This window comes from Heterodontus francisci, chromosome 41, assembly GCF_036365525.1.
Source record: "Heterodontus francisci isolate sHetFra1 chromosome 41, sHetFra1.hap1, whole genome shotgun sequence".
Taxonomy (NCBI): Eukaryota; Metazoa; Chordata; class Chondrichthyes; order Heterodontiformes; family Heterodontidae; genus Heterodontus; species Heterodontus francisci.
Window position 1 is genome coordinate 17,692,144 of NC_090411.1, and position 21,270 is coordinate 17,713,413.

Below are 21,270 nucleotides of genomic sequence, written 5' to 3' on the forward strand. Positions count from 1 at the left end.
AGGATGTTGCCTGGTCTGGAGGGCATTAGCTATGAGGAGAGGTTGGAAAAACTCGGATTGTTTTCACTGGAACGACGGAGGTGGAGGGGCGACATGATAGAGGTTTACAAAGTTATGAGTGGCATGGACAGAGTGGGTAGTCAGAAGCTTTTTCCCAGGGTGGAAGAGTCAGTTACTAGGGGACATAGGTTTAAGGTGCGAGGGGCAAAGTTTAGAGGGGATGTGCGAGGCAAGTTTTTTACACAGAGGGTGGTGAGTGCCTGGAACTTGCTGCCAGGGGAGGTGGTGGAAGCAGATACGATAGCGACGTTTAAGAGACATCTTGACAAATATATGAATAGGAAGGGAATAGAGGGATATGGGCCCCGGAAGTGCAGAAGGTGTTAGTTTAGGCAGGCATCAAGATCGGCGCAGGCTTGGAGGGCCGAATGGCCTGTTCCTGTGCTGTACTGTTCTTTGTTCTTTGCTGTATTCTAAAATCCTCCCAATCCTCAGGTTTACTACTATTTCTGGCAACTTCATAGGCCTTTTCTTTTAACCTTACACAATCCTTAACTTCCTTTGTTATCCACGGTTGACTGCCTTTACTTTTGGGTTTTTTGTGCCTTGAAGGAATGTACAGTTGCTGTAAACTATGTAATATTTCTTTAAAGACTATCCATTGCCTATGTACTGTCATACCTTTTAATGTATTTTCCCAATCCACCTCAGCCAAATTGCCCCTCATACCTTCCTTTATTCAAATTTAACACTCTGGCTTCAGCTTGAACTACCTCACTTTCAAACCTAATGTAAAATTCTATCAATTTATGGTCACTCATCCCTAAAGGTTCTTTTACAACAAGATTATTAATTAGCCCTTTCTCATTACATAAAACTAGATCTAAAATAGCCTGTTCTTTAGTCGGTTCCTCAACATACTGCTCTAGAAAACCATCCCTAACACACTCCAGAAACACATCCTCCACAGCATTAGTGCTCATTAGGTTTATCCAGTCTATATGCAGATTGAAGTCACCCATGATTACTGTATTACCCATGCTACATGCTTCTCTAATTTCCTGATTAATGCCATGCCCCACACTACCACTACTGTTTGGTGGCCTATAAACAATTCCTACCAATTGTTGCTGCCCCTTGCTGTTTCTTAGCTCCACCCAAGCAGATTCCACATTTCGTTCTTCCGATCTGAGATCCTCCCTTACTAAAGTACTGATCCCATCCCTTAAAATCAGTGCAACACCACTTCCTTTTCCTTGTTGCCTGTCCTTCCTAAATGTCGAATATTCTTGAATATTCAATTCCCAGTCTTGGTCACCCTGTAGCCACGTTTCCGTTATGGCAATTAGATCATACCCATTTACTTCTATTTGGGCCTTTAAATCATCTACCTTGTTGCGAATGCTGTGTGCATTCAGGTAGAGTGTCCTTAACCTTGTCTTCTTGACATTCTGCATTCTAAGCCAAGTTGATGCTGCCTTGTTTCGCCTGCCTTCTAATGTCAGTTACTACTTTTCTACCTCCTGTTACCAGCTTTACTTCCTTCCAATTTGAGCTACCCCTCAGGTTCCCATCCCCCTGACAAGCTAGTTTAAACCCTCCCCAACAGCACTCGCAAATCTCCCCGCGAGGAGATTAGTTCCGGTCCTGTTAAGGTGTAGCCCGTCCATTTTGTACTGGTCCCACCTGCCCCAGAACCGGTCCCAATGCCTCCGAAAGCTAATGCCCTCCCTCCCACACCAGTTCTCCAGCCACATGATCATGAGATCAATTCTCCTATTCCTGTGCTCACTAGCATGTGGGAGTAATCTGGAGATTACTGCTTTGGAGGACTTGCTTTTTAATTTCCTTCTTAAATTCTTAAAATCTGCTTTCACATTGACATTGACACGGCTATATTGAGTAGTAAGGTAGTTCTGGGCCTCTTCCTTGAACTGCTGCAGTCTGTGTGACCGTTACAGGTTTCTGACTCAGTGACGATATGTGTCCAAATCAGCATGGTGTGTGACTCGGAGAGGATCTTGGAGGAGATGGTGTTCCCGTTTCTCACTTTGACAGTACAGACTACTGCCCTGGTGCGCCAGCAGTGAAGGGAGTGGAGATCTCCTGCCCCTCGCCTGTTCTCTATCCAGACCTACCCCCTACTCCCTATGCAGACCCCTACCACGTCCCCACCCCCACTCTGCATTCGGAACTGCATTGCTGTCTTTCCAGAGTGTGTTTGAATACTGCTTACCCTTTGCCTATTGCTTTGAGGAAACGTCATTGACCTGGAACATTAACGCTGTTTGCCTCTCTCCAGACCTGCTGAGTATTTCCACCATTTTCTGTTTCTATTCCTTTTCTCGTTTGCTTCCTGTCCCATTACAGATTGCTAGAGGAGTCTCAAATAGAACCTACACAAACTCACAGAACAGAGACGTCTATCTACAAACAACTGACAAGCACAATATGGTGAGGGCATTTTTGTATCAGTCCTTGTGATGTGGGTGGCGCGGGCGAGGCTGCAGTAATTGTCTAGCCCGAGTTACTTCCGATAAGCTGATGCTGAACCTTCTCCTGGGACCGCCGCAGTCCCTGGGTCGGTGCTCCGGCTGTCGTGTTTGGAGGGGAATTCCAGGTTTCCAACCCAGAGACGAGAAAGGAATATGGGCTGCATTTTCAGAGGCGTCAGGCACAAGAATGTGCGACCCGCACGCAGGGCACCCACATCTCAGATTGATTCCAAACGCAGTGGTTCATTAGCATGGCTAGTGCGGGTGCCCCCCGCCGATGACGTGGAGGGGGCAGGAGAGCCGTTGCCGGCAATGGCGTTCGGTGCCAATGTGGAGGTGCCAGCGCCATTTTTAAATGGCTTAGAGCCCTAACTGAGCATTTACATTGTTAAAGGACCAATTATTGCAAAGATTAAAAAATGAATGGAAAAGTCCTCCCGTGCCCTCTCCCACCCACCCCCTTCTCCCACCCGCCCTCCTCTCCCCCACCCCATGTCATCAAACTTCATTTCAGCCCTTCCCCTGCCCCCACCCTGGAATGCCTACTGTCATTAAAAGACCTTCCCCCGCACCCCCCAACAAAGTTCAGACTCTGTCCGTTACCCCTTCCCATCACCCCCCCCAACCAATCAGAGGAGTTTGACCCCATTCCCCCCCCCCACCCCCACACTGAGAAAAGTTCCTCTTCCCCACCCCCCCCACCCCCGACCCTTTCCCGCAGGGGTCGTGCCTCATTTCCCCGAACAGGGATTCGAAGGCGAGACATTGTCGGCTGCCCGAATGAAGATACCAACCCCCTGGCAGAATTGCTGCGGACGGCCTATTAATGCACGGTAAGTAGCCATTTACATGTTTTAAAGCGAGGCCTTGCCGCCGAGGTCGGTACTGGTCTGTTGGCGTCAGGGTCAGTGTGGGCCTCCTCCGTTGCAGTCTTAATTGCCCCTGCCACCGTTCCCGGTGTCGGGGAGGCTTTAAAATCCAGCCCTGTATATCCACATCAGGATGGTGTAAGACTTGAGAGAAACGGAAAGGTGATGGTGTTGCCATGATATCGGGTGATAGAGGTTGCAGGGCTGGGAGGTAGAGTGGGAGTATAGGCTTTGTGAGTTGCTGCAGTGTCTCCGGTCGGTGGTACATATGTAGCTAAAGCAACAGCTTGGTGGCCATAGGCACTAATTTTAGTAGAATAAAAATGACTTTCACACAATCCAGGAAATGTACCTTCTGCAGGTTGATTTAGCCAACAACTCCCGCCATTCAATGTGAAATTTTGCAGTTTTTGGTGGAGGGGTGGGGCGTGAAATTGGTTTACTCCAGCAGTGCATAACAGGCTGGGAGTGAATCAACAGCAAATTTATCACCACGCCAGTTTTTATTTTCCATTGACTTGGAAACTATTGGCCAAGTTTTTAATTTCAGATCAAGCAAAAGTGACGCTGAGACAAGGAAACGAGTCTCCAAAAAGAGTTGCAACTATTGTTCTGAGAGCAGTTTCTAGGTTTGTGTTCTCGACTTCTTCAAGTGTTTGCTGAGTCTTGTCCTTTCTCCTCCCTCCCTGTGCAGCTGAGCCACCCATGGTGCTCTGGTCATGACTCTCGCTGCGCTGTCTAGAGGAACCCTCTGTCCCATCGGTACTCAGGACTGAATACCGGTTAGAAAGTGGGATTCCCTCTGGGGACACCTGCACTACCTGCCTTGACCTTCCTGACCTCCGGCAGCCACCCAGTCCCTCTCTACCTGTGCTCTCTTAAGCTTTGGGGTGATTACCTCCTGAAACGTGCTATCCATGTAGTTCTCTGCCTCGCAGATGCGCCTCAGTGACTCCAGCCGCCACTCGAGTTCCGAAACTCGGAACTGTAGCTTCTGCAGCCGGTGACACTTCCTGCACATGCGTTCGTCAAGGACACATGGAGCATCCACAACTTCCCACATACCACAAGAGGCACATTCCACTCGGCTGAGCTGCCCTTCCATTACTTAGCTGCGTAAAAATGTTCTTCCTCACATCCCCACCGCCCCCCCCCCCCCCCCCCCCCACAGCTCTTGGCCAAAACCTTCAATCTGTGTCCTGTAGTCCTGGTACCATCAGTTAATGGGAACAGTTTTTCCTTCTCTATCTTATCTAAGCCTGTCATAATCTTGTACACCTCTATTAAATCTCCCCTCAATTTCCTTTGTTCTAAAGAGAACACTAATCAAAAATACAATTAGGCATATATGTGCTGCTGGAGGAAGCTGAGAAGTGAAAACCTAAATAAATGGTCTATTCTCCAAACTTTTAAAACACTTGTTTGCTTCCTGTCCCATTACAGACTGACAGAGGATTTTCAAATCGGCCCTCCTCAAACTCACTGAACAGAGATGCCTATCTGCCCACAAGTGATAATTATGATAAGGTAAGGCCGTTTTTGTAATTGTCCCTGGGATTTGGGTAACATTGGTAAGGCTGCATTGATTGTCCGTCCCGATTTACCCTGAGAAAGTGATGCTGGGCCTCCTCCTTAAACCGCTGCAGTCTGTGTAACAGTGCTCTGTAGTGTCTGGAGGGGAATTCTAGGTTTCTGACCCAACGATGATGAAGAAATGGCCTGATGTATGTCCAAGTTAGGATGGTGTGTGAGTTTAAGAGGAATTGGAAGGCAGTAGTGTTCCTATGAAACCGGGGGTAGATGTTGCAGAGCTGGGAGGTGCAGTGGGAGTAGGTTTGCTGAGTTGCTGCAGTGTCTCCTGTGACATCTTTACCCCCAGGCACTAATTTTATTATGAAACACCTTTCACGCAAACAACAACTTACATTTATATAGCACCTTTAATGTAATAAAACGTCCCAAGGTGCTTCACAGGAGCATTATAAAACAAAGTATGACACTGAGCCACAAAAGGAGATATTGGGTCAGATGACCAAAAGCTTGGTCAAAGAGGTAGGTTTTAAGGAGGGTTTTAAAGGAGGAAAGAGGTGTAGGGAGGGTATTCCAGAGCTTGGGACCGAGGCAACTGAGGGCATGGCCACCAATGGTGGAACGATTAAAATCAGGCATGCACAAGAGACCAGATTTAGAGGAGCAGAGATATCTTGGCAGGTTGTGGGGTTGGAGGAGATTAAAGAGATAGGGAGGGGCGAAGCCATGGAGGGATTTGAAAACAAGGATGAGAATTTTAAAATCAAGATGTTGCTTGACCAGGAGCCAATATAGGTCAGCGAGCACAAGGGTGATAGGAGAACGGGATTTCATATGAGTTAAGACATGGGCAGCAGAGCTTTAGATCATCCCAGCGTCACGTGTGACACCAAGGTTGCGAACAGACTGGTTTAATCTCAGACTGTTGCCAGGAAAATGTACTTCATGTGTATATTAATTTAACCAACAACTCTCACCATTCAGTGTGAAATATCTGCAGTTTTCCTCTTTCATCAAATTTTGGAATTCAGGCATGAATTTCCCAGGCACCGAATCTTCGAACAGCTTCCAGCTTTGTGTCTAGGCTTCATCAGAATGATTGCTGAGAATACAAACAGAAAATGCTGGAAATACTCAGCAGGTCAGGCAGCATCTGTGGAGAGAGAAACAGAGTTAACGTTTCGGGTCCCTGATCTTTCATCAGAACTGGGGGGGACGTTACAAATGTGATAGGTTTTGAGCAAGTGAAAGGAGCGAGGGTGGGAAGAAGAGCAAGAGGGAAGGTCCATGATAGGGTGGAGGGCAGGAGAGGTTAAATGACAAAAGGCTTCAAAGAGCTGAGGGGGAGGGGGCCTCTTTTTCCGATACATCGATGACTGTATCGGTGCTGTTTCCTGCTGTCACTCTGAAATGGAAAATTTCATTAACTTTGCTTCCAATTTCCACCCTTCTCTCACCTTCACATGGTCCATCTCCAACTCTTCCCTTCCCTTCCTCGACTTCTCTGTCTTCATTTCTGGGGATAGGCTATCAACCAATGTTTACTATAAACCCACAGACTCCTACAACTATCCTGACTACTTCCTCACCCCCCGCACCCTGGAAGGACTCTATTCCATTCTCCCAGTTTTCCTCTCTCCTTAACATCTGTTCGGACGATGCAACCTTCCATACTAGCACTTCATACTATGCATACTATGTCTTCCTTCTTCGTCATCCATCGTGGTAATGTTACTGGACTAGGAATCCAGAGACATAGACTAATGCTCCGGAGACATGAGTTCAAATCCCACTGCGACAGCTGGTGGAAATTTTAAATTCATGAACAAATCTAGAATAAAAAGCTAGTCCCAGTAATGGTGGCCATAAAACTACCGAACCGTTGTGAAGAGTAGAAAAGAATTTAATCGAAAAGCAGTGACTTAAGAAATACATCGCACCCAACAATCAAAAAACACTCACACTCTCTACTTTTTATCAAAGTAACAAACACTCAGCAAGGATAAAGTTCACTGTGTGAATATGAATATGAGATCACATGCCCCACAATCTGTTATTCATTTATTAATAGACGATGTCCATCACTAATCAAAAATACAATTAGCTATATATGGTTATATATATGGTTTATCCTCCAAACCTTTAAAACACTTGTTTGCTTCCTGTCCCATTACAGACTGAAAGAGGATTCTCAAATCGATCCTCCTCAAACTCACTGAACAGAGATACCTATCTGCCCACAAGTGATAATTATGATAAGGTAAGGCCATTTCTGTATTTGACCTTGGGATGTTGATGACATTGGTAAGGCTGCATTCGGAACATAGAACAGAAGGAGGCCATTCAGCCCCTCGAGCCTGTTCTGCCATTCAATTATATCATGCCTGATCTGCGACCTAACTCCATCTACCTGCCTTTGCCCCATAACCCTTAATTGCTTTGGTTAACAAAAGTCTTTCAATCTCAGATTTAAATTGATGTAGCATTAATAGCCACTCGTAGAAGAGAGTTGCAAATTTCTACCACCCTCTTTATGTAGAAGTGTTTCCTAATTTCACGCTGGCTGCTCTGGCTCTAATTTTCAGACTATGCCCCCAGTCCTGGACTCCCCAACCAGCAGAGCCAGCGGAAATAGATTTATTGCCCATCCCGGATCACCCTGAGAAGGTGATGCTGGGCCTCCTCCTTGAAACTGCTGCTGTCTGTGTGACAGTGCTCACCTCCCTTTTTTCCTTCCCTATCTTTTCGGAACAGTTTATGTTCTTGAGTATTAAGCACCCAGTCCTCACTATTTTAAAGCCACATTTCCGTTTTTGCCACTGCATCATATTCTCACATGGCTGTTTGTGCTTGTAGCTCACCAGCCTTACTCACCACACTTTGTGCATTTACATACATGCATTCTAAACCTGTCTTTGTATTCCTCTTAGTCTTTCTTAGTCTGCTCCTATTTTGGTATTACTCCTTTCCCTCCAACTGTCTAACACTCTCACTTTATGCACCTTATTCCTCTTTTCTATATGCTGGTTACCATCCCCCCTGTTAATTTAGTTTAAACCATCCCCAACCATACTAGTGAACCTCCCCATGAGGACATTGGTCCCAGTCCTGTTGTGGTGCAGCCTGTCCCTTTTGAATAAGTGCCTCCTGCCGCAGAACTGGCCCCAATGTCCCAGGAATCTAAAGCCCTCCCTCCTGCCCCCTTCCTCAAGTCATGCATTGATCCTCCCTATCTTCCTATTTTTATTCTTGCCAGCGTGGGGCATTGGGAATAATCCAGAGATTACCGTCTTTGAGGTCCTACTTTTTAAATTCCTCCCTAGCTGCAGTAAATCTGACCACGGGACCTCAGTACCTGCCATGTCTATGTAATTGGTGCTGACGTGTACCACAACTTCTGGCTCACTCCCCCCCTGCAGAATATTCTGCACCCTCTCCGTAATGTCCTTTCCCCTGGCACCAGGGAATCAACACATCATATGGGACTCATGATGAAGGCTACAGAAGTGCCTGTCTGTCCCTTGACTATGGAATCTCCAATATCGACTGCATTCCTACTCTTTGCTGTTCCCTCCTGTGCACTCCCTTGACCATTGGTGCCATGGTCTAGACTCCTTCAAGATGTCCTCACTCCCAGCAGTCTCCAACGCTCAGCACCTATTTGAGAGTGGCACACACGCCGAAGACTCCTGCACTTCCTGCCTCTTCCTACACTGCCCACAAGGGTGGTGGAAGCGGAGACGATCAATAATTTCAAGAGGAAGTTGGATGGCCACCTGAGAGAAATAGTCTTGCAGGGCTCCGTGGAGAGCCGGCATGGACTCGATGGGCCAAAAGGCCTTCCACTGTGCCATAAATGTCTTCATGACTCTACTGATCTGGATGACCACCCATCTACAATCCTGAACTCTCACTGCCTGTGGAGTGGCCACCTCCTGGAATGTTTGATCCAGGAAACTCTCATCCGCCCTGATGCTCCTCAGTGACTCCAGCTGATAACTGAAGCAGCTCGAGACACTTCCTACTCAGGTAGCTCCCCAAGACGTATGAAGCATCCTGAAGTTCCCACACGGCACAGGAATTGCAAGCAACAGGTCCATCCGTGATCTAAGAAAAAACCCTCTATTCTCTCTTTTAAAAGCTAGTTAGCTGTGACTTTGAAAATATTGCCAAGGTTTTGAATTTCAGATCAACCAAAAGTGACACCGAGACTCGGAAACGAGTCTCCAAAAAGAGTTTGACCTGTCATTCTGTCAGCTTCTGTGGAAAGAACATCAAGTGCGGTGAAAAATCAGCTGGAAATTGGCTACAAGCTGGTTTTGTGGATCAATTTCACCCCTTTCATGTTCGCCAAATGTTGGAATTCATGCCTGAATTTCACAGACGCCAAATCTTAGTCCAGTTTGTCTCTAAACTCCATCAAGTGATTGCTGAGAATGTTGACTCATACAACGGGACTGTCCAGACCCTGATTGGAAGCTGTTTTGCCCTTTGCTGCTCGTTATTCATTGGGTTTCTACTGCTGGCCGGGAGCAGTTATTTCAGTTGGTCAATCTGATAGTGACGCCAGCTCCCTCTGTACAATCTTGATGTTGAAGTCTGGTGATTTCACCTGTACTACTCACCATTTTAACCAATAACCAACACTCGGTGCCCAAAGAAATAAATCACACCCAACAATCAAAAAACAACTCACATTCTCTCTGCTTTTTGTCAAAGCAACAAATGCACAAAAAAGGGCGAGGTTCATTGTGTGAATATGAATATTGCGATCACATTCCGCACAATGATGTCTTTTATTCATTAAGAGACAGTGTCTATCACTAATCACTATCTGATCAGAAATATGTGTGGCCACTGGAGGAAGTTAAGAAGTGAAAACATAAATGAATGGGCTATTCTCCAAACCTTTAAAATACTCATTGGCTTCCGGTCCCATTACAGACTGATAGAGGATTCTCAACTAGAATCTCCTCAAACTCATTGAACAGAGATGCCTATCTGCCGACAAGTGACAACTACGATAAGGTAAGGGCATTTTCGCATCAGTCCTTGCGATGCAGGTGATATTGACGTAGCTGCAATAGCAACATAGAACTGGAGGAGGCCATTCAGCCCTTCGAGCCTGTTCCACAGTTCAATTAGATCATGGTTGATCTGTGCCCTAACTCCATATGGGCCTTTGCCCCATAACCTTTAAAAGCTTTGATTAACTTAACCTATCAATCTCAGATTTAAAATTAACAATTGATCTGGCATCAATCACTGTTTGTGGAAGAGAGTTCCAAACTTCTACCACCCTTTTTATGTAGAAATATTTCCTAATTTCACACGAAAGCTCTGGCTCTAATTTTTAGACTCTGCCCCCTCGTCCTGGTTTCCCCAACCAGCAGAAATAGATTTATTGCCCATCCCGAGTCACCCTGAGCAGGTGATGCTGGGCCTCCTCCTTGAACTGCTGCTGTCCGTGTGACAGTGCTTCAACTGTGGTGTCTGGAGGGGAACCCAGTGATGATGAAGGAACTGCGCGATATATGTCCAAGTCAGGATGGTGTGTGACTTGGAGAGGGATTTGAAGGCGATGGTGTTCCCATAATACTGAGTGATAGAGGTTGCAGGGCTGGAAGGTACAGCTCAAGTGAGTTTACTGCGTTGCTGAAGTGTTTCCTGTAGATAGTAGGTGTGGCGACAGTGTCACCTTTATCCACAGGAACTAATTTTTGTAGAAAACATCTTTGACACAATCCAGGAACATGTTCCTCACGTGTTTATTAACTTAGCTAACATCTCCCACCATTCAGTGTGAAGCATTTGCAGTGTTTCCTCTTTCGCCAAAGTCTTGAACAGCTCCTGGGTTTGTGTCTAGACTTCATCAGAGTGATTGCTGAGATTGTCTACATGCCCCTTGAGACCCGTCCGCTCTCCAATCAGAGCATATTTGGATGATGTTTGACCTTTGCCCTGTTGTACCTGCTCGTTATTGGCTGCTGGAGAAAGCTAAGTGAAAAGCTAAGTAAAGAGACTGTTCTCCAAACCTTTAAATCACTTGTTTGTTTTCTGTCCCATTACAGACAGATAGAGGATTCTCAAATAGAACCTTCTCAAACTCATTGAACAGAGATAACTATTTGTCGCTAACTGACAAGCCCGTTAAGGTAAGGGTATTTGTGTACTTGTTCCTGGGATGGTGTGACACTGGCAAGAATGTATTGATTGTCCATTCCTAGCTACCTTGAGAAGGTGATGCTGGGCCTCCTCCTTGAACCATTGCAGTCTGTGTGACGGTGCTCTGACTGATTTTTGGAGGGGAATTCCAGTGACGATGCCAGAACTGCACGATATATATCCAAGTCAGGATGGTGTGTGACTTGGTGAGGAACTTGGAATTAGTGTTTTTCTCATGATATTGGAAGACAGAGGTTGCATGGCTGGAAGGTGTGTGTTGAAGTAAGCTGTACAAGTTGCTGTAGTGCATTTTGTATATGATATCAGTGATGAGCTGTATAAATAGAGGCATAGAGTGTTCTACTCCAGAAAGCCAGTTAGTGAAGGATAGAACTGAAACCAATCTTTACACATTTTTATATTTATTTACACATTACAAGCATACATCTCCTAACCCAACAACTACGGTTTTAGTCTGTCTATACTTATAGGGGCTCAAGTGAATCCTTAGTTAATGCCTACTACCTGCATACAATTAAACATAATTTATGTACAATTAACATAGAGTTCAAAAGCAAGAAAATCATGCTAAATCTTTATGAATTACTGAATAGCTGGAGTATTGTGTCCAATTCTGGGCACCACATTTTAGGAAGGATAGCATGGCTTTAGCGCGGGTGCAGATTAGAACATGTCATGAACGTGCTTCCATTTTAAATATTTTTTGATGTCTTGTGTTTCAAATACTGTGGAAAATACCGAAGGAGATGCTGGACTTGTTTTTCTTTAGAAAGGGTCACTGGAAGGACACTTGGGACTTTATTTAAAAACAAACACTTACTGGAAGTCACATGTCTTAAGCTAAGTAAACAGCCAGAGCCTTATGGATTATGGAACTATTTGGAGTTGTTTACAGAGAAGTCACATGTCTAGATTTATGGTGGTCAGGAGTTGGTTTTGTTTTTGAACTGTTTGAATGGGCAGTTGGTGTGTATCCTACTAAGAGAGAAGCCACCCAACTCATCCTTTGCCACTTGTGTTGAAAAATCTTCTGAGAATCCAGTGTGATAGCTGAACCCATAGATGTAGTAATTCTCCTGAAAAGCCGAAAAGACTACTCCTCAATTTCTCTTGGACAGAACTGCTCCAGAAAGATCCCAGTGACAGCTATCTACATGTACCCGGATGCCAAAGGGACAGCTATCCTTTTTTTATTCAAGAATTAACAAGTATTTGGCCAAAGTATTTTTGTTTTTGTAAAGTTGATCTCTGCAGTGAAATCTTTATTTTTTCTTTAACCAATGTGTGCATGCGTGTGTATGTTGGGTTATTTAGAAAGAAATATATTTATACTTTCATATTTCAACTTGTGTGTTAATAAGCTTTGCATCTTTATTGAATAAGTCTTGTTTTATAATAAATTAATAGTTTTGTTGTTTATTGAAGAAACCTGATTGGTGGATTTGTGTTCTGAAACAGATAGATAAATGTATCTAATCGGCCATATCCATAACTAGTTAAATATTTTAAAATAGATGTTGTGACCAGTGGAATAGTGGGACTAGAGGGAGACACTGCACTCCTCCAACCTCGATCGTAACAAATGGTGTCAGGGATGAGGGGCTTCGGTTCTGTGGAGTGACTGGAGAAGCTGGGATTTTTCTCCTTAGAGCAGAGAAGGTTAAGGGGAGATTTAATAGAGTTGTTCAAAGTTACGAGGGTTTCAGTAGAGTAAATAAGGAAAACCTATTTCCACTGGCAGGAGGATTGATAAACAGAGGATGGAGATTTAAGATAATTTGCAAACGAACCGGAGGAGAAGATGGGGAGGATTTTTTTTAAACACAGTGAGTTGTTATGATCTAGAATGCACTGTCTGGTGGAGGAAGATTCATTATACTTTATAATCGGAATTAGGTATACACTTGAAAAGGAAATATTTGTAGAGCTATGGGGAAAAAGCAGGGGAGTGGGACTAATTTCAAAGAGCCAGCACAGGCACAATGGGCCAAATGGCCTCCTTCTGTGCTAAATGATTCCATGTCCTTGTGGAGGGGGTAAATGGAGCAGGGAGGCTGGTGGGAAAGCTTAAGTTTGAGTCGCGATAGAAAACTCCAAAAGTAAAACTATTGGAACAGAAGCAGGAGCTTAGCTGAAATATCATGAGAAAGGGAAAGAAATACCACAAGGTACAGTGGTGCAAAAATTGGAACCAGAAATGTTCGGAACCCATTCCTTCCCTTGTTTGAGTCAGATCACCATTTATTGCCATCATATCATAATCCCATTCTGCCCAGGCATGCGCCATGGAGAGGTCACTCCATAGTCGCCTCACAGCGACCAAATCAACACGGAATCTGTCACTCTAGAATTGGCCTTTATAGCCACTCCAGGCGCTGCTTCACAAACCACTGACCACCTCCAGGCACTTACCCATTGTCTCTCGAGACAAGGAGGCCAAAGGAAGAGAGATGGGGCAGCACAGTGGCGCAGTGGTCAGCACTGCAGCCTCACAACTCCAGTAACCCGGGTTCAGTTCTAGATACTGCCTGTGCGGAGTTTGCAAGTTGTCCCTGTGACTGCGTGGGTTTCCGCCGGGTGCTCTGGTTTCCTCCCACAGCCAAAGACTTGCAGGTTGATAGGTAAATTGCCCCGAGTGTAGGTAGGTGGTAGGAGAATTGAGGGAAGGTGGGGATGTGGTAGGGAATATGGGATTAATGTAGGATTAGTATAAATAGGTGGTTGTTGGTCAGCACAACACGGTGGGCCGAAGGGCCTGTTTCAGTGCTGCATCTCTCTATGACAACTTATGCATTTAGCTCACCATCATTATTGATCACTCTCTGTGTTTTAACACACATCCACATACATAACTCCCCTTTCTGATCCCTCCTGTTTCTGAACTACTCTTTATTGTAATGCTGTTTGTCTCTACCAGTCCACTGTGCAACTTATTTCTCCCCGCTGATGCTTCATCCGGGTTCCCCTCCCTTCGATAAATTTGTACAAACCCATCCTCACAGCATTAGTTAACCTCCCCATGAGGACATTGGTCCCAACCACATTCAGGTGTAACACATCCACCTGGTGCAGGTCCTCCTGTCCCAGTTCTCCCTCCTGCATCATTTTTCCAACCACCATCAACCTGCTTCATTTTGCTGTTCCTATACTCACTAGCATGTGGCACTGGAAGTAATCCAGAAACTGCTGCTTTGGAGGTCCCACTCTTTAGTTACCTCCCTTGCTCCTGAAATTCTGTCTGTAAGACCTCAGCCCTTTTCTTTCCTGTGCCATTGGTTCCAGCACTGACCATGACTTCTGGCTGTTCTCTATCTACCCCGTACGCACCCACCCCACTGCCCCCACACCCACCCCACTGCAGAATACTCCGCATCCGTTCTGTGATCCCCTGGCGCCTTGTCTTGTCCCACAAAAGTGAACCTTCCCTCCTGCAGAAGTTCTGCTGCCCCATGCTGACCTCCCTATTGACTTCACCCTAACCAGCCCATCGTGTGACACAGGAGGCCATCCAGGGATGACCACCCCTTGAGCTCTCAATCTTACAGCTTCAACTCCATCTCAAACCTACTTCTGTCCATGCTGTTGGTCACCACATGGAGCATGACTTTTGGAATGCCCTCCCTTTTTTCTTTCCAGAAGCTTTCCCCACCCATTTTGCGATGTCATTCACCCTTGCACCAACAGCCCATTCAGTGACAGTATAGATGGCTGTCTAAGAATCTCCCACTATTGCTCATTTATTCTTGGAGTTTACTTGCCACTTAACCCCTCCCAACCCTTGGGTAATCCCTCAGTCTTGCTGAGGACCAGCCTTCTCTGTGTTGCTGTTAATGGCCAGCCCCAAGAGTCTGTTGGACAGTGCCAATAACCCAGGGGTTCCCTGCGCAGGAGTCCTGGGACATCTCTCTCTGCTGCCCCTGCAGACGGGTCACCACTTCTCTCTTTCTCCTCTGCCCCGGTGCCCTGAGCTGTCAAAGTATTGACCTTTAGGTAATGATATTCTGGGCGGTACAATGCAGAAATCCCTCATCCTGTCTGATGCTCCTTAAGCGCAGAGACCCTTTACTTGAGAGAAACTTCATTTTCCTGATTATTCATGTCAATTTTCTGCTCCCTGGTTACACCGAGGATCTGCGATGGCCCACGTAGCACACTCCACACACCCCCAGACGCCCACTGACAGCCTTGGTGTTTAACTCCCTCTAGCATCAAACCCTCGCACAAATCAAATTCCTCTTACTCACTTTGCTGAAGCATCAACTATAAAAAAAGAAATTCCTCTCCAATTGCACCTCAATGCTGAGCTCTCTCTCCACTCTGGCCCTCTCACACTAGCTGGCAGATTATTCCACCCTGGAAGTATCAGAGCTGAGCCTGTCCATCCTTGCTCAGTGTCCACACACACACACACACACACACACAGCGCCAGGGAGTAGTGAATAATAACGTTAACTGTGGCTGATCTTCAACTGCCCCCCTCCCACCTGTTCAGTCAATTTCTGCTACAGTTGGGCCGAGCACTGATGTATCTCATGTTGATGAACAGACACTGTGAAAGCTGCACTGACCACTCAGTGTGTGTTCAGCTCGCACTGCTGGGTGGCTCATTGTGATTCAAGTGATCAGCTCATATTTATTTAAGAGCTCAGTCACTCTGTCTCTAATAACAGATTCTGGTAACTTCCCCAAAACTGATGCTGGGCTAATAGGCCTATAATTTCTGAGTTCATCTCTCTCTGACCCTTCTTAAATAATGGTGTGACATTAGCAGTTTTTCAATCCACTCCTGAATAACCAGAGTTTTGGAAGATTGCGACTGAAGCATCTGTGATTTCCTCATCTATTTCTTTTAATATCCTTGGATGGAACTCGTCAGGTCCTGGAAATGTGTCAATCTTCAGTCTCATTATTTTCTCCATTCCCATTGTTTTACTTAAATTGAATCCAGTAGGTTCCTCTCTAGATTTATTTTTATTTTTTCTCATATTTGTGGTACTTTATCCTCATCCTCTACCATAAAGACCCATGGAAAGGAAGTATTTAGCAAGTCTGCCATCTCCTGATTTTCTATCATCTGCATCTGGCTTTAAAAGGCCCATATTACTCTTCGTCACCCTCTTTCTCTTGATATTCTTGTATAAGTCTTTAGCGTTGTCCTTGATATTTAATGTGAGCTGACCCCTTTCATTCCTCAGTTAGTTTGATCACAACCTATCGCCTACTGGAACATCCATTGTGATTGTTGGTGAAGAGTGATGTGTTTCAGACCTCCTCTTAGCTCTTCTCTCGACAGGGTTGCCTCTTTACACAGGTGCGATCCCACTGCCAGCGCCTCAGCCATTGGTCACTCCTCACATTTGGCAGACATTGATTGCCAATGCATTATTCACGCATTGATTCTCAGCTGGGTCCAATCCGTCCAAAGTCCACACACATGTCAAGGCCTTGGAGAGAGTTCAGAGAAAATTTCCCAGAGTGGCACCAGGGATGAGGGACTTCATTATACAGAGAAATTGGAGAAGCTGGGATTGCTCTCCTTAGAGCACAAAAGGTTAAGGGGAGATTTAATAGAGGTGTTCAAAATCATGAAGGGTTTTGACAGAGTAAATAAGGAGAAACTATTTCTACTGGCTGAAAGGTTGGTAACCAATGAACACAGATTTAAGGCAATTGGCAAAAGAACCAGAGGCAAGAGGAGGAGAACTTTTTCTAAGATAAATTGGGAAATTACATTAAAAGGTGTTACAGTAGACAAGCGATGGCTAGGATTGAAAGAATTAATATATAACTTGCAACAAATATTCATTCTTTTGAGGCACAAAAACCCCACAGAAAAAGTGGTCCTCCCATGACTAATGAGTGGAATTAAAGATAGTATTAGATCAAAGGAAGAGACTTATTATGTTGCCAAAAAGAGCAGTCAGCCTGAGGATTGAGAGGAACTTAGAATTCAGCAAAAGAGGATCAAGAAATGAATAAGGAAAGAGAAAAGAGAATATGAGAGTAGACTAGCAAGAGACATAAAAACAGCTTGTAAATGTTTCTATCTTCTTCTCTTCTTCTTTGGCCTCCTTGTCTCGAGAGACAATGGGTAAGCGCCTGGAAGTGGTCAGTGGTTTGTGAAGTGGTTTGGAGTGGCTATAAAGGCAAATTCTAAAGTGACAGACTCTTCCACAGGTGCTGCAGATAAAATTGGTTGTCGGGGCTGTTACACAGTTGGCTCTCTCCCTGCGCTTCTGTCTTTTTTCCTGCCAACTGCTAAGTCTCTTCGACTTATCACACTTTAGCCCCGCCTTTATGGCTGCCCGCCAGCTCTGGCGATCACTGGAAATTGACTCCCATGACTTGTGATCAATGTCACAGGACTTCATGCCACGTTTGCAGACGTCTTTAAAGTGGAGACATGGACGGCCGGTGGGTCTGATACCAGTGACGAGCTCGCTGCACAATGTGTCCTTGGGGATCCTGCCATCTTCCATGCGGCTCACATGGCCAAGCCATCTCAAGCGCCGCTGGCTCAGTAGATTGTATATGCTGGGGATATTGGCCGCCTCGAGACTTCTGTGTTGGAGATACAGTCCTGCCACCTGATGCCAAGGATTCTCCGGAGGCAGCGAAGATAGAATGAATTGAGACGTCGCTCTTGGCTGACATATGTTGTCCAGGCCTTGCTGTCATAGAGCAAGGTACTGAGGACACAGGCTTGATACACTTGGACTTTTGTGTTCCGTGTCAGTGCGCCATTTTCCCACACTCTCTTGGCCAGTTTGGACATAGCAGAGGAAGCCTTTCCCATGCGCTTGTTGATTTCTGCATCGAGAGACAGGTTACTGCTGATAGTTGAGCCCATGTAGGTGAATTCTTGAACCACTTCCGGAGCGTGGTCTCCGATATTGATGGATGGAGCATTTCTGACATCCTGTCCCATGATGTTCGTTTTCTTGAGGCTGATGGTTAGGTCAAATTCATTTCAGGCAGCCGCAATCCTGTCGATGAGTCTCTGCAGACACTCTTCAGTGTGAGATGTTAATGCAGCATCGTCAGCAAAGAGGAGTTCCCTGATGAGGACTTTCCGTACTTTGGTCTTCGCTCTAAGACGGGCAAGGTTGAACAACCTGCCACCTGATCTTGTGTGGAGGAAAATTCCTTCTTCTGAAGACTTGAACGCATGTGAGAGCAGCAGTGAGAAGAAGATCCCAAACAGTGTCGGTGCGAGAACACAGCCACCCAGGATAGGAAAGGGGTCTGATGAGGTGCCGCTATGCCGAATTGTGCCTTTCATATTGTCATGGAATGAGGTGATGATACTTAGTAGCTTTGGTGGACATCCGATCTTTGCTAGTAGTCTGAAGAGACCACGTCTGCTGACGAGGTCAAAGGCTTTGGTGAGATCGATGAAAGCAACGTAGAGGGGCATCTGTTGTTCGCGGCATTTCTCCTGTAGCTGATGAAGGGAGAACAGCATGTCAATGGTCGATCTCTCTGCTCGAAAGCCACACTGTGCCTCAGGGTAGACACGCTCAGCCAGCTTCTGGAGCATGTTTAAAGCGACTCGAGCGAAGACTTTCCCCACTATATGTTTCTATAGGCAAGTAAATAGCAAGAGCTTAGTGAAAGTAAACATAGGCCCATTAGAGGCAGAGCCAGGTGAAATTATAATGGGGAATAAGGAAATGGCAAAGGCATTAAACAATTACCTTCACTGTCTTCACAATAGTAGATGCGAAAAACATTCTGGAAATAATGGGGAACCAAGGGCCAAGTGAGAATGAGGAATTAAAAAAAATCAGTATAAGTAAATAGTACTGGAGAAATTAATGGGACTAAGTGGCGATAAATCCCCTGGACCTGACGACTTGGATCCTCAGGTTTTAAAAGAATTAGCTGCAGAGATAGTGGATACATTGGTTTTGATCTTCCAGAATTCCTTAGATTAGTTCCCAAGGATTGGAAGGTAGCAAACATAACCCTGTTATTTAAGAAAGGAGGAAGAGAGAAAGCTGGAACTATACCAGTTAGTCTAACATCAGCAGTAGGCAAAATGCTGGAATTAATTATTAGGGACGTGGTAACAGGGTGTTACGACCATGTGAGAAAGGGGTCTAGGGTTCCCTTTCAGCCTTCACCTGGGTTTACCGTAACAGGGTTTAATTTTAAACACACCGTGTTTTTATCTCCCCCTTGGTGAATCCTTGTTCACCACTTTCCAATTCTGAGGCAAAGAAACCAGCACAAGCAGGTTTTCATAGGTTTGAAGAAGAAAAGTTGAAATTTTTTAAGCTTGAACTTAAACTCTAATTCAGCTGATGCCTATGGATACATGACATGCCCACTCTAGCATGCATATGCGATACAAACATGCAAATAGAGACAGGAAAGAGCAGAAGAAAAATAAAGTGGAAAAGTTTGAGGCAATATCTGAAGAGATTTTGTTGTAGTTCTTTGAGCTGTAGAGTCCTTGATTGTAGGTAGATCTTGATTCTTGTTGGGGCCCAGTATTGTTCTTAAACCTTGTTCGATGTAGGCGACTTTTCTCTCTTGAAGTTCATGTGTCCTCAGTGGATTCAGAGGCTTGTGAGAAAGAGATGGGAGCAGACAGGAGAGATCTTCTCAGTCCAGGAGTACACAGCCACCCTGAGTTCAAACTATTTGTACAGTTCTGCAAAACCCAGGTTGCCAAGCAAGTTTGTCATGTGACCAACTGGTCTAACCACGTTTTGGATTGTTATCAGCTTATCAGTCTCTGGAATGCTCCTCTTACACACAATACCTGGTGATCAAGGTCCATTGTGGGTTGAATGTGTCAGGGAATGGTCCTTTGTCCTTCCAAGCACTGTCTGTTAATAAGCAAATATCTTTTCCAGCCATGGCTGATCTGTTTAACAAGTCCTTTCTTCACGCCAGTAACAGTTTAAAATCAATGTTCATGACAAAATTAATGTGCCTCATTCTTGGTAGGTTGGGGCCTAGCATGATAAGGGCATTTAGAAAATCATAATACAATATAAGCAGAGTCAACACCAACTCATGAAAGGGAAATCATATTTAACAATTCTATTAGTGCTTCTTGAGGATGTAACTAGTAGGATGGATAAAAGGGAACCAATGCATGGGATTTTCAAAATGTTTTTGATAAGGTGTCACATGAGAGATTATTATACCAAATTAGGATTTATGGAATTGGAGGTAATATATGAGCAGAGATTGAGGATTAGTTAATGGACAGAAAGCAGAGTGTAGGAGTAAATGGGACATTTTCAGGTTGGCAGGCTATAACGAGCAGGGCACCACAAGGATCAGGACTTGGGCCTCAGCTATTTGCAATCTATATTAATAATGAGGGGGCTGTGTGCAATGTATCCAAGTTTGCTGATGATACAAAGTTTGGTGGGAGAGTAAGCAGTGAGGAAGATGCAAAGAAGCTGCAGAGAGATAGAGACAGGTTGGGTAAGTGGACAAGAACATGGCAGGTGGAATACAATGTGAAGTTATCTTCTTTGATAGGAAAAATAAAAAAACAGAGTATTTTTGAATGGTGAGAGACAGGGAAATGTTTGCTTTCAGAGGGACCTGGGTGTCTTGGTACAAGAATCACAGAATGTTAACGTGCAGATACACCAAGCAATCAGGAAGGCAAATGGTATGTTAGCTTTCGTTACAAAGGGATTGAATTATAAGAGTAAAGAAATCTTACTACAATTATACAGGGCGTTGGTGAGGCCTCACCTGGAGCACTGTGCACAGTTTGGCCTCCTTATCTCAGGAAGGAGGGAGTGCAACAAAGGTTTACTACCTGGTTCTTGGGATGAGCGGATTGTCCTAAGAGGAGACATTGAGTAGACTAGGCTTATATTCCCAGAAGTTTAGAAGAATGAAAGGTGATCTAATCGAAACATAAAGTTCTTAAGGGGCTTAACAGGGAGATTCTGAGAAAACGTTTTCTCTAGCTGGGCAATCGTGAACACAGGGTCACGATATCAGAATAAGGGATGAGCGATTTAGGACTGAGATGAGGAGAAATTTCTTTGCTCAGAGGGTTGTGAATCCTTGGAATTCTCTATTCCAGAGAGTGTGGGTGCTCAGTCATTGAGTGTACTCAAGACAGAGGTCGATAGGTTTTTGGGTACTAAGGGGAATTAGGGAATATGGGGATAGTACGGGAAGGTGAAGTTGAGGTAGAAGATCAGCCA

General features: G+C 45.1%; 1 protein-coding gene across 2 annotated transcripts in view; it reads left to right on the top strand.

The window, feature by feature from the left end:
- The first annotated feature begins 2,382 nt into the window (after positions 1-2,382).
- Positions 2,383-21,270, top strand: part of triobpb (TRIO and F-actin binding protein b) — a 154,608-nt gene continuing 135,720 nt past the window's right edge. For both annotated transcript variants that reach the window (XM_068019395.1, XM_068019394.1), the window contains exons 1-5: positions 2,383-2,454; positions 4,808-4,891; positions 7,071-7,154; positions 9,839-9,922; positions 10,966-11,049. In XM_068019395.1, the coding sequence (XP_067875496.1) occupies positions 2,452-2,454; positions 4,808-4,891; positions 7,071-7,154; positions 9,839-9,922; positions 10,966-11,049 (339 nt within the window). In that variant the 5' untranslated portion in view covers positions 2,383-2,451. The remainder of the gene's footprint in view (positions 2,455-4,807; positions 4,892-7,070; positions 7,155-9,838; positions 9,923-10,965; positions 11,050-21,270) is intronic.